This window comes from Scyliorhinus torazame, chromosome 6 (genome assembly GCF_047496885.1).
Source record: "Scyliorhinus torazame isolate Kashiwa2021f chromosome 6, sScyTor2.1, whole genome shotgun sequence".
Taxonomy (NCBI): domain Eukaryota; kingdom Metazoa; phylum Chordata; class Chondrichthyes; order Carcharhiniformes; family Scyliorhinidae; genus Scyliorhinus; species Scyliorhinus torazame.
In genome coordinates, this window is record NC_092712.1 from 166,961,282 (window position 1) to 166,974,645 (window position 13,364).

The 13,364-nt window shown below is 48.1% G+C and overlaps 1 protein-coding gene and 1 pseudogene across 1 annotated transcript in view; both read left to right on the top strand.

Annotated features, from left to right (window-relative positions):
• The window catches only part of slc25a13 (solute carrier family 25 member 13), a 470,724-nt gene that overhangs the window by 243,102 nt on the left and 214,258 nt on the right, over window positions 1–13,364 (top strand). The window contains exon 5 of the mRNA XM_072510240.1: window positions 12,096–12,242. Coding sequence (XP_072366341.1) covers window positions 12,096–12,242 — 147 coding nt within the window. The remainder of the gene's footprint in view (window positions 1–12,095; window positions 12,243–13,364) is intronic.
• LOC140425137 (sorting nexin-12-like) lies at window positions 3,810–4,458 on the top strand (annotated as a pseudogene).

Below are 13,364 nucleotides of genomic sequence, written 5' to 3' on the forward strand. Positions count from 1 at the left end.
ACCTCTGACCTGATGAAGGTCCGGTCCTGGGCACTGTACCGCCTGCTCCTGGTGGCGACGGGTTTGCAATCCGGGGTGAGGTTCGCAAACAGGGAAGGCGGGTCGACCTTAAGGGTCGCGAGGCCGCAGACAGTAAGGGGAGGTATAGGGCCGCCGAATTTAAAGGTCAGGCTTTCAAATGGCATTGGAAGTCCAGCCCCAGGAGGGTAGCCGCGCAGAGGTGCGGCAGGAGATACAGGCGGAAATTGTCGAATTTCCTGCCTTGGACAGTGAGGTTCGCTAGGCAAAACCCCTTTATCTCCACCAAGTGTGACCCGGAGGCCAGGGAGATCCTTTGGTTTACAGGGTGGGTTACAAATGAACAGCGCCTTACCGTGTCGCGGTGAACAAGGCTTTCCGTGCTCCCAGAGTCAATCAGGCAAGACGTCTTGTGGCCGTTGATGAAGACCGCCGTTGTAGCTGTTGCGAGTGTCCGACGTCGACTTTGGTCCAGTGTCACCGAGGCCAGATGAAGCAATTGCGAGTTCTGATCGGGCAGCATATAGTCGGCCGTGGTGGGGGCCTGGGGCCCCATCCAAGATGGCGTCACCCATGGTTCGCACATGGTGTCCGGGGATGAACAAAATGGCGGCGGCGATGGACAAAATGGCGGCGCCCACCCGTCCAGCGTGGTGTCCGGGGGGCAAGATGGCCGCGCCCGTGGGTTGCACATGGCCCTAGGATAGGGGGGTGGGGGTGAGCGCTGGCCGGTCGGGGCCTGAAGGGGGGGGTTGCCACGGCACTCCGGAGTCGGTGGTGACCGCGGCCATGGCGCGGGCCAGGCAGACCCCCACAAAGTGTCCCTTCTTGCCGCACCCTTTGCAGGTGGCGGTGCAGGCCGGGCAGCGCGGGCGGGGATGATTCGCCTGCCCGCAGAAGAAACAGCGGGGCCCGGCGGCGTTAGCAGGCCGTCTCGTAGCGCAGGCCTGCGGGGTCAGTGGGAAGGTCTGTGGGGCTGCCGCTGCGGGGTGCCACACAGCCCAGGGCGCTGCCACGCGGTCTGGCGCATAGGACTGTGCGCTTTTGTAGGCAACATCCATGGACCCTGCCAGGGCCCGTGCCTCTCTAAGTCCCAGGGTGTCCCTTTCTAGGCGTCTTCGGCGGATATCTGAGGAGCTCATACCTGCTACGAAGGCATCCCTGATTAAATGTTCCGTGTGCTCGCTCCCCGAAACTTGCGGGCAGTCACAGTTTCGGCCCAGCACCAGTAGCGCCCGGTAGAAGTCTTCCAACGATTCCCCGGGGCTTTGTCGTCTCGTTGCAAGCAGGTGACGAGCGTAGACCTGATTTACAGGGCGGATATGATGTCCTTCTAGCAATTCGATCGCGGCATCATCGTTCTCTGCTTCCTCGATAAGGGGGTAGACCCCAGGGCTGACCCTTGAGCGCAGGAGATGCATTTTCTGTCCCTCTGTGGGGGTGCCTCCGGCTGTCTCGAGTTAGCCTTTAAAGCATGCCAGCCAGTGGTTAAATATTGCAGCCGAGTTCTCCGCGTGGGGGCTGAGTTGAAGGCACTCCGGTTTGATTCGGAGATCCATCCTTCCAGCTTAAGTCTTAGTCGATTAAATTGATGCGCGATCAATTACACTCAAGACAAAGTGATTTCATAACTGAAGGCTTTAATCTACGAGAACTTGTTCTCCAGCAGCTTCGGTACAGAAAGTGAAGGCTGCTGGGACGGCACCATCTCTTATACTCCGCCTTCAGGGCGGAGCTACATAATACAGCCAATGGTAGACTCCTGGGTCTAACGAATGGTCATCAACCTCTTAGGTACCGCAATACCTGGTACTACCACAACCATCACCCCATAGATGTTTATTGAAATCTACTCTGATATAACATGAATTTCTTCATCAATCGAATAATAATGTAAAGCACTTTTCCCTATTTTTTCCTAGATCAACACTTTAAAAAAATTATGTATTGGATTGTGGAAGCTGGGGATCTGAACTAGCTCTTGGTGTTTATTTCTGGAAGTCTGATATCTGAGTCAGCTTCTGATGATTCTGGTTCCAAATCGGTTTATCATGGCCCAGTGGTAGATTTGTAAATACAGTTTTATTTGTTTCTACGGATCTGCTGCTGAGTTACAGGAAACTCATTTAACAGCAGAAATGCCGGGAATTGGCTCACTGATAAGAATGACCTCAATCCATAATTAGAAGAACAGTATGAAACATTATTGAAAGGACCTTTTTGATTCCTAAAGTATTCATTTCTGATAGATTTGCATTTGTACCGAATTTAATTCCGAACTGGTTTTGTTTACTTTTAGTTACGAAACCTGGTGTATTGTCATACTTTATGATTTTAATGATCAATAATATCTGCAAATAGAAATTCATTTATGGCTGCTATAGTTCTGCATTTTTAAAGTTTCTGCTTTTCTGAGATATTTTAATATTCCTATTCAGTGGATCTTAAATGGGTATGTTTAAACTGTATAGAATGCCATATCTCAGTTACTTCCATTCCTCAATGATAGATGTCTTCAAAAATAATGAATGATTAATTTATTATCTGACAATTATGTACAAAGTGTTTAACTTTCTATTTGAAAGGTGAGTGGCAAAGCAGATAACTGAAAAACAGCTCAAGAAAGCAAACCGCATATGATTGAATTTTGCAGTTAAGCTGCAGATCCTGATGTTGGGACAAGAAAGGGGTGCCTCCACAAATTGGGTGGGGCCACTCATGATCTTCAGTGGCTGGTTAATTAGCTGGGGGGTGGGTGGGGTGAGGTGGGAGGGGGAGTGCATGGGGACTGTCCAGTAAGAGTGCAGAGGTGGAAAATGAGGTACCGGAGGCAGTGTCGGGTGATGCTGGGGCATGTTCTGTCACCATATTTAAAGGGTTCTCAGCTTTGCCTTTAATGTTTATTGCCAGCTTGATCTGCATCTACAGCAGACTATCAGCCCTGCATCTATTAGTGACTAGCTGCACTACATCTACTACTGACTTCCAGCCCTGCATCTTTTTTTAATTCATTATTGGATGTGTGCGTCGCTGACTAGGCTGGAATTTATTGCTCATCCCTAATTACCCTTGAACTGAATGGCTTACTAGGCCATTTCAGAGTGAACCACGTTACTGTGGATCTGGCATCCTATGCGCCAGATCATGTAAACACGACAGATTTCCCTCATCTACTAAAAACGCCTTGCCCTTCATCTACTGTTGACTGCCAATCCTGCATCTACTCATGCAAAGGTCACTAATCTTTCAGAAGTGGCATGCTAAGTCTTCATTTATTTGCTCAAAATCTAAGATCCCATGTGCTAGTAAAACATTTTAACGACATAAAGTCTCTATTTAAAATGCCTTTGCATATACATGGTCCGTGTCTCTCTGGCATGTATCTTATTCTTCTTGTGTATCTTATCTTATTACCCCCTGCCTGTGGTCTACGGAGTCCATCTTGCATCGCCTCGTCAGAATCTACTTCCTCATTGTCAGAGGAGGCATCTCGTCAATGCCTCTCTGCAGTGTCAAATTGTGCAGTTCATACAAGACCCTTGCTGGGGCATTGTAAAGGGTTTGACCAGACCGCTCTAGGCACCTGAGTTCTATCTTTAGGATACCTGTAGCCTACTCGATGGTCATTCAGATATTGTACCTCTCCTTTGCATCTGTGCAAGGGTTTCTTATAAACATAGGTAGTACTTGATTTTAAAAAGTCCCAGGCCGACCGCCGGGTGTAAAATCAGCGGAGCTGCAATTTAAACATATAATTTTTTTGTCCTGTTGTGTCTCTCTCTTCCCCCCCCCCCCCCCCCCCCCCCCCCCCCCCCGGAAGATGGCGGAGGCACTGGGGGTGGCTGACACCCGCAGACTTCACAGTAAACCGCAGGATTTAAACAACGCTTACGGGCCTCTCAGCAACTTCCTAGAGATCGACATCTTCAACCCGCAGACGGTCGGCCGGAGTAAATACACAACGTATGAGGTCTGAATGAGGACAAATCTTCCCATTTTTAAGATGAAGGACTGGTGTGCGCAGGCGATATAGCGACTTTGAGTGGTTGAAAAGTGAATTGGAGAGGGAGGAGTAAGATCGTTGTGCCACCGTTGCCAGGAAAAGCTTAGAAACGTCAGCTCCCATTCAGAATGGATGAAGGAATTTTTGAAGTGTCCTTTATTGAAGAAAGAAGAGTTGGATTAGAACAATTCATTAACAAAATTGCAGGTCATCCATTGGCTCAGAATGAATGCAGCCTGCACATGTTCTTGCGAGAGGAAAGCATCGATAAGAATTATGTACCTGGCAAAATTCTGTGTAAGTGGATACTAAAGACTAGTAGGGGAAGCACATCTGAGTCACCTGCAGCTCTTTGGATAGAAAGGCTGTTAACCTGAAGAAATGACAATTGTTAGTCTCAATGTTTCACTCTGTTACCACTGTCTTGCTGTCTTTCCTTTTTTACTGCTTATACTCTACTCTTGCATGTGGATAACCTTTGCAGTCATTCAGTCCATTTGGAATTCAGCAAAAAGTTGCAGTTTTTGTTTCCAACTCATGAATGAAATGAAAATCGCTTATTGTCACAAGTAGGCTTCAAATGAAGTTACTGTGCAAAGCCCCTAGTCACCACATTCCAGCGCCTGTTCAGGGAGGCTGTTACGGGAATCGAACCGTGCTGCTGGCCTGCCTTGGTCTGCTTTCAAAGCCAGCGATTTAGCCCTGTGCTAAACAGCCATCTGGGGAATAGTTTAATAAATGTGATTCCACCTGATTTGTTTGGTGGGGAGTAGGCATTAGTGGATGGCGTTGAGGAAAGAAACCTCAACTGCTTGGTACCTAAAGCGTATAGTCATATTGACTTGCAAGGTACTACAGATTTATTACTTGAATTGGGGTTCCTCTTAGTGTATTCACAGAATTTGAAGATGCATGAGGTTGCCTCCTTTTTCTTTGGAACTGGAGCCTGAAATGTGTTCTTCCTTTGCTCCCTTGAAAATGGGTTGTTGCCACACATTGTTCTAACCAGGAAGTTTAAACATTCATTAAATACTTGGGGAATTTGAAGCCTTTGGCTTTAGACATGAAGGGTTTGGTGAAGTTTGAATGTGGCTAGTTTGGAGAAGAAACAACCCCAAATAATTTGTGAATGAAGATTCCCAATATGGAGATCTTTAGCCTGGGCCTCACATGTTTTGTGATGAAATAAAGAGCGATAAGGAAAAAAAGCAAACACAATTCGCTTCAACTCATTGGGCCATCAAGAGATTTGGTGTTCTTAAATAGTGCAGGACCAAATGGGCGTGGTATAAAGACAGTCATGGTTGGACATTCCCTTGAGCTATGCAGTTGCAATTGTAACAATACGTTACCAGGTTATTGCACTATACTATACTGGATGTGTGTATATATGAGAGACGTATGTGGGTAGTTATGCCCTTTAATGAAGACTATGAATTCTCTCAGAATAACCTTTTGGGATGATGCTGCAGGATTATCTTTGCCAAAGATCATTACATATTGCAATCTGTACTTTTCCCTCTGAAACCAGAAATGAATCTGTGTATTAATGTGGATATACTGGTGCATGGAGCTGACAGTTGAATCTCGTATTCAGCCAATGTTGTCAGTGATAATGGTGTTCTCATAAGACATTCCACACAATGCAGAGTCCCTCATCTATTAATTCATTTGTCTCTATACCTGAATTACATTGGTTTTAGTTTTATTTTCAATGCTTTTGTATAGGTCACTGGGAAAAGATAGCTCTTGCTATGCTAAACAGCCTTCTCTTTATCCAAAGTCATGTCTGATCTGTCCAAAATAATGTGTTCACTTATTGCATTCATATTAAACTACTGTAAAACCACAAAAAAAAACATGGGTGGTACTTGTCTTCTAGGACTAGGTTTTACATGGAGATGTGTTTTTCCATGTTCCCTCTTCTCGCCATCCCACCCCTGTTGAACTTCTGCCCCCATTTGGGCAAATCCCACTCCAGAGAGCTGTCGGGCAATCTGATTGGTTTGCAGCTCTCTAGTACCTACAGCGCAAGGATTGAGTCGTGGCCACTACAGACAACCCCCAAGAAGAAGATATGGGGCGGGATTCTCCGTCGGCTGACGCCGGAATCGGAAAATGTGTTTGGGCGGGGAATCGGTTCCGACTCCAAAATGGTGGCTGGTGTTGGTTTCACGCCAAACCACAATTCTCTGTCGCCTCAACAGTGGCGTCAATGCGTTCCAGAACGCATGTACAGGAAACACCCTTGGCATATCATTATAATAATCTTTATTAGTGTCACAAGTAGGCTTACATTAACACAGCAATGAAGTTACTGTGAAAATGCCCTAGTTGCCACACTCAGGCGCCTGTTTGGGTACACTGAGGGAGAATTCAGAATATCCAATTCACCTAACAAGCACGTCTTTTGGGACTTGTGGGAGGAAACAAAAGCACCCAGAGGAAACCCACGCAGACGCAGGGAGAACGTGCAGATTCGGCACAGAGTGATCCAAACTGAGAATCGAACCCGGTTGGTGCTGCAAAGCAACAGTGCTAACCATTGTGCTACCGTACCGCCCCATGTAACACCAGACACTCAACCTCACTGTTAACCACTCAGCCAATCTTTGTGTCTTTCAAACTTACTGATCCTACCCCCCACATAATCATCCACGTCATTTTTAGGGGGCCCAACACGGATCCCTGTGGTACGCCAGGCACTAATGCAGTCATCTATCATCACCCTCTGTCTCCTGCCACTAAGCCAATTATGAATCCACCGTATCAAATCACCCTGTATACCATGTGCATTTGGCTTAAGTCTCCCATATGCGTCCTTGTCAAAGGCTTTGCTGAAATCCATGTAAACTACATCAACTACACTCCCTCATCTACACACTTGGTTACGTGCTCAAAAAATTCATTCAAATTTGTTCGGCATGACCTCCCTTTAACAAAGCCATGCTGACTATCCCTGATCAAACCTTGCCTCTTAAAGTGGAGATCGATTCTCTCCATCAGAATCTTCTCCAGTAGTTTCCCAACCACTGACGTGAGACTCACTGGTCTGTAGTTTCCTGGCTTGTCTCTCCCACCTTTCTTAAACAGTGGGACCACATTAGCTGTTCTCCAGTCCTCTGGTACCTCCCCTGTGGCCAGAGGGGAATTAAAAATTTGGGTCTGAGCCCTACCAACTCTTCCCTCGCCTCCCACAGCAGCCTGGGAAACCATTCATCCAGACCTGGAGATTTGTCCACTTTTAAGCCCGCCAATGCCTCCAATACCTTGTCATTCCCTATGACAATTTGCTCAAGAACCTCAGTTTCTCTCCCCGAGTTCCATAGCTTTCTCCTCATTCTCTTGAGTGAAAACAGATGTGAAATATTTGTTCAACACTCTACCAATGTCCTCTGGCTCCACCCACAGATTTCTTCCTTAACTCTTTCCCTGGTTATCCTCTTCCCGTTGATATACTTAATGAATATCTTGGGATTTTTCCTACTTTTACAAGCCAGAGCTTTCTCATCCCCTTTTTGCTCTCCTAATTGCTTTTTAAAACTCCATGCTGCATTTTCTGTACTCCACTAATGCCTCTACAGACTTGCTCCCCTTATACTTGTCAAAGGTCTCTCTTTTCCTTCTCATTGTATCCTGAATGTCTCTGGCCATCCATGGTTCTCTGGGTTTGTTACACCTTCATATTACTCAAATGAGAACCTATTGGGCTTGTACCCTCCCCATTTCATCTTTGAACCCCCCCCCCCCACCTGCTCTTCTGTAGATTTCCCCACATGTAACCCTTGGCCAGATCCGGCCTTATTTTGTTAAAATTTATTCTCCCCCAAATCGAAACCTTTTTTTGCAACTTATCTATTTCTTTGACCATAACAAATTTAAATTGAACCATGTTGTAGTCGCTATCACTAAAATGCTCCCCCACCAACACATCAACCACCTGTCTGGCTTCATTCCCCAGAATTAGGTCCAGCACTGCACCATCCCTTGTTGAATCCTCTACACATTGATCTCAAAGGTTTCCCCGTATACATTTAAGAATTCTACTCCATCTAAGTCCTTAACATGATGGCTACCCCAATTAATTTTTGGAAAGTTGCAGTCACCTAATATAATTAATTACCCTCTTATTATTTTTAAACCCCTCCATGAATTGTGCATATATTTGCTCCTCAATTTCCTGCTGACTATCTGGGGGTCTATAATAAACACCTAGCAATGTAGCTGTCCCTTTTTTATTCCGAAGCTCTACCCACAAAGCTTCATTTGATGCCCCCTCCAAGATATCATCTCTCCTTACTGCAATAACTGACTCCTTAACTAATAATGCATTGCTTCCTCCTCTGCCTTGCCTGAAGATTCTATATACTGGGATGTGGAGCTGCCAATCCTGCCCCTCACTCAACCATGTCTCTGTAATAGCTATTACATAATAATTACACGTGTAAATCATCGCCCTTAACTCACCCGTTTTACCTTTAATTCTCCTGGCATTAGAGGCCATTCAGCCTTGTATTACTCCCTTGAAACTTACTACCGCTGTATTCCCTCTGACCTGATTGCCTTTCTATGTTATACTAGGTCCCTATTCTGCTATCAGTCTGCGTCCCCTCCTCTGCCAAACTAGTTTAAACTCTTCCCAACAGCACTAGCAAACCCGCCAGCAAGGATGTTATTCCTGCTCTAGTTTAGAAGTAGACAGGTCCCACCTTCCCCCAAAACGGTCCCAATGGTCCAGGAATCTAAAACCCTCCCTCCTGCACCAATTCATAAGACACGCATTCATCTTTGCTATTCTCCTATTTCTGTACTCACTAGCACGTGGCACTGGGAGTAATCCAGAGATTACAACCAGTGAGATCCAGCTGTTTAGACTATTGCCTATCTCCCTGAATAATTGATAGAAGACCTCATCCCTCTTTCTACCATGTCATTGGGACCAACATGTACCATGACCTATGCCTTATCACCCTCCCCCTTCAGGATGCCCTGCAACCATTCAGTGACATCCCGGACCCTGGCACCAGAGGCAACACACCATTCTGGAGTCTTTTTCACAGCATCAGAAGCGCCTGTCTGTGCCCCTGACTATAGAGTCCCCTATAACTATTGCTCTTCTGTGCGTTGGCCCTCCCTGATGAACAACAGAGCCAGCCATGGTGCCACTGCTCTAGCCGCTGCTGTTTTCCCCCAATAGACCATTCCCCATCCAGGCCCGGTCGCCCCAGAAGATGGCCGCCAACGGGGACCCAGGTCGCAGGGCGAAATCACAGCAGGCCACCCCCACACCTGCTGTAGCGTCTGGAGAACCACCAAGACATAACATTCGGGCCAGTAAGGCCAGAAAGCTAGACACTAGTTAAAGTGGCATGGGTGCAGGGCACAGGTTAGCTATATGGGATAGGGCATGACTCCTTATATATGTTGCCACATTAAACACCTGGTCACACTGATACAACCTGCTTAGGTGCTCTATCAGATGGGTGTGAGAGGTGAGCTGGTCTGGGCTGGCCAGAGGGGGGGGGGGATGGAATGGGCGGTGGTGGATGGCCTGGGCTCCCCCCGACCGTGCCCACCAAACATCCCTACCACTTTCAACCCAGAGATCCGATGGGTCTATGATGGAATGGCCAGCTCGCACGCAGGGATAACCCAGGTGGATGGTGGAAAGTGCTACCATGGGCAGGAGTCAAATGTTGTCAAATGGTACAGAGCACCAGATCTCGTCGTACAGCGGGTTTTCATTCTCCATCCCATGGACCAGACCCGGTATTACTGCAAATCCAGGGCCCCCCACCCCGTAGTGTAGCAGGTATGTATCACAGCGAGGGTTGTAGGGCAGGGAGTGGCTGGGGAGGGGTGGCATCATGGTGGGATGCGGTGTCCCTGGCCTGTCCCCCCCCCCCCCACCCCAACCCAATTGGTGAACCTGCAAGCGATCAGAGCATCCTGCGTGCGTGCGCCCTGGTGCACACGTTGTGCGGCCTCCATTGCCTGTCGGGGCTCCAACTCCTGCCCATCCCCCACCTCCCCTGCACCCTCCTCATCGGACAAGGCCTGGCGTTCCTCCTCCTCCAGCACATTGTCCCTCTGCTGTACGATGTTGTGGAGGACGCAGCAGGCCGCCACAATTCAGGCAACCCTCTCAGCATCATATTGGAGGGCGCCTCCAGAAAGGTCTAGGCACCTGAACTGCCTCATCCGACAGGCACTGGCGGTACACACGAGGCCTCATGCGGTGCCTCCTTTGCACCTCCTCCTCCTCCTCAGCCTGTTGGGCAACCAGCTCTCCATCCTGGGCAGCTACCTCCTCTTCCGCTGCTGCATGCTCCGCTGCAGCAGTTTCCTCCTCCTTGAGCCACTCCAGCTCGTACAATCGCAGAGCATCCCCCAAGGCTGTGGTGACTAGCAGGAAGGCCACCATTGCTGGTTGAATTTCAATATCCATTGTTTGCAGGGGGTGAAAGACTGACTTGTTAGAGCATGGTGCCTACCCCCTGTGCCCAACCAGTTCCAATGGGCTACATGGTGACCCCAGTTGGCACTGCCGGCTCTGCCCCCGCATCCCCCCCCCCCCCCTCTGCACCCCTGACCCCGTCAGTGCCCGCACTGTGGCGGCCTGCTGCGTCCTCCACAGCATCGTACAGCAGAGGGACAATGTGCTGGAGGAGGAGGAACGCCAGGCCTCGTCCGATGAGGAGGGTGCGGGGGAGGCGGTGGATGGGCAGGACTTGGAGTCAGGCAGGCATGGGAGGCCGCATGACGTGTGCACCAGGGTGAATGCCAGCATCGTGTGGTCCCCTGGCCCTCACACCCATCCCTGCCGCCAGGGGTACCTTTGGCTGACACTGCTCTTGCCAGTGGCACACTCTGCGGCCTGCGCCCTGCGGCTACTGTGGGCGTTTCCCTGGGTGAGCCGGGGCCGCGTGGCAGCTGGGTAGGGGCGCAGAGTATGGTGGGAGGTTGGGTGCGGGGTTGTGGGCACCGATATGACCGGTGTCACTCTACAGAACCAGGGGCCAAGGTGAGTGATCAGTGGGGTGCGCAGCAAGATGGTTGCCTTGCAGGCTGTGGCAATGGCGGTGAGTGCCTGAACACCGCCCAGTCCCGTGAGGGTCACCACAGCCACTCGGCCTGTTCCCCAGCCAGCCCGGCCAGTGTCTGGCCCGGAAGCCCAAGGTCGTGCCTCTCTGTGACCAACCTCCTCTCCCTCATCAGCCACGGCGCTGGTTTCACGATTTATGAAAGCACAACTGAACCGCGCCATTGGGAACTCGGCCCATCGGAGGAGGAGGAGCATCGCGGAGGCCCCAGAGAATACCGGGTCAGACTCGCTAATGATATGCAAACGGTGTTTACTGTACATGAATTCCAGACCGCATTGACAGCACTGTCGAGGTGAGGGATATTTGCGATTTGGCGTTAAATCGGCGCCCGCCAAGATTTTGGGTCGGAACCAATTCTCCATCCAATCATGTTTCCCGATTTTGGCGTCAGCCAACGGAGAATCCCGCTCCTCATCTTCATATCTAATCCTAAAGTAAGTTTATCTGTTGCTGAAGATTTAATTGTACCTCTTATTTGACTGCCCTTTTACTGTTACAATATGGAGAGAATTTCTCTTAGTACACACTATACCATATAATCCAAAACCAGGTTGACCAGACCATCTGATGGGAACAATCAGTAGAATGTGGGAGTTTGCAGTTTGGATCACTGAAGAAACTATCAATCAACTCACTAAGGTTATGACTGGAGCTGCACTAGAGTAGCTGGTATTGCTTAAACCACAAACATGAATTGCTTTATTGTTCAGTGTGGTCTAAAATACTTGCACAGAATGTGAGCGATGAATTTTAAAACATTGGCAGAACAGACATGAGGGTGTTGTCATCTGAAAATCCTGGAAATTGTCAATACTGTGGTATGATTTTGCCAAATATTACTGTGGTTTGGTCTAATTTTGATGAGAGAGTTGATTCTATTTCCATCCTATCTCACTCGATACATAAAATGGAAATAAACAGCAGAATTTTAAAACATTTTGACTCAAATATATTTTCTGAATTTTCAGGAATTACAGCAGGAACATGCACGACAGGCTTTTATGCAGAGAGATAAAGATAAGAGCGGCAGCATTTCTGTCATGGATTTCAAAGAAATCATGGTCACTGTTCGCCCACACATGCTAACTCAATTTGTGGAACAATCTTTAGTAACAGTAAGTTGCATAATTATACTGAACACGTAAGTTCTGTGGAATGCTGAAACCAGTTTAAATATGTAAAACTGCATTCATATCGAACTTTATTGAATGATCATATTTTCAACAATGATGGCCTTTCTTATGTGATCCCAATGTTTTAAAAGAATGTAGGATTATTCAATGAAATTACTTCCACAAAAAATGGTCTTTAAAGTGCCTCTCACGTGATCAAGGGGGAGAAATTCGCGTTGCTCTCAATATGAGCAGCAAATCAATGAAAAGTTGCTCAGTATGTGAATAGGAGTTGCTCAGTATGTTAAAGTTCAGTAAGAAGTCTTACACCAGGTTAAAGTCCAACAGGTTTGTTTCGAATCGCTAGCTTTCGGAGCTCCTTCACCTAGTGATTCGAAACAAACCTGTTGGACTTTAACCTGGTGTTGTAAGACTTCTTACTGTGCTCACCCCAGTCCAACGCCAACATCTCCACATTATGTTAATGTTGATGGCCTCATTTCAATGGAAGCAGTGAGATGCAGAAACAAAATACGCATCCTGATGCAGTGCGCATCCTGATGCAGTCATCAGTTGAAACCAATAAGTTCTAGCCATGCTGACCTGGCCAACAGGAGTGTCCAGGGGAAGGGTGGCATGATAGCATAGTGGTTAGCACAGTTGCTTCACAGCTCCCGGGTCCCAGGTTCGTTTCTCGGCTTGGGTCGATGTCTGTGTGGAGTTTGCATGTTCTCCCTGTGTCTGCGTCGGTTTCCTCCCACAGTCCAAAGATGTGCAGGTTAGGTGATTGACTGTGCTAAATTGCCCTTACTGTCAAAAAGGTTAGGAGGGGTTACAGGGTTGGGTTGGAGGCCTTGAGTGGGGTGCTCTTTCTAAGGGCCGGTGCAGACTCCTTGGGCCGAATGGCCTCCTGCTGCACTGTAAATTCTATGATCTGTGAGGCAACACTGAAGGGGTTGAGCCTGAGCCTGCAGCAGCTCGCCGTAGTTTATTGGAGCCAGTAAGCACTCCTGTTTCCTCTAGCTGCACAATAATATAACTATGACATTGTGTTGTCGTTTTTGAGCACCTTTAAGAACAACTGCTGTGTGATCCTGATTTGCATAATAAATAACCCCTGTGATG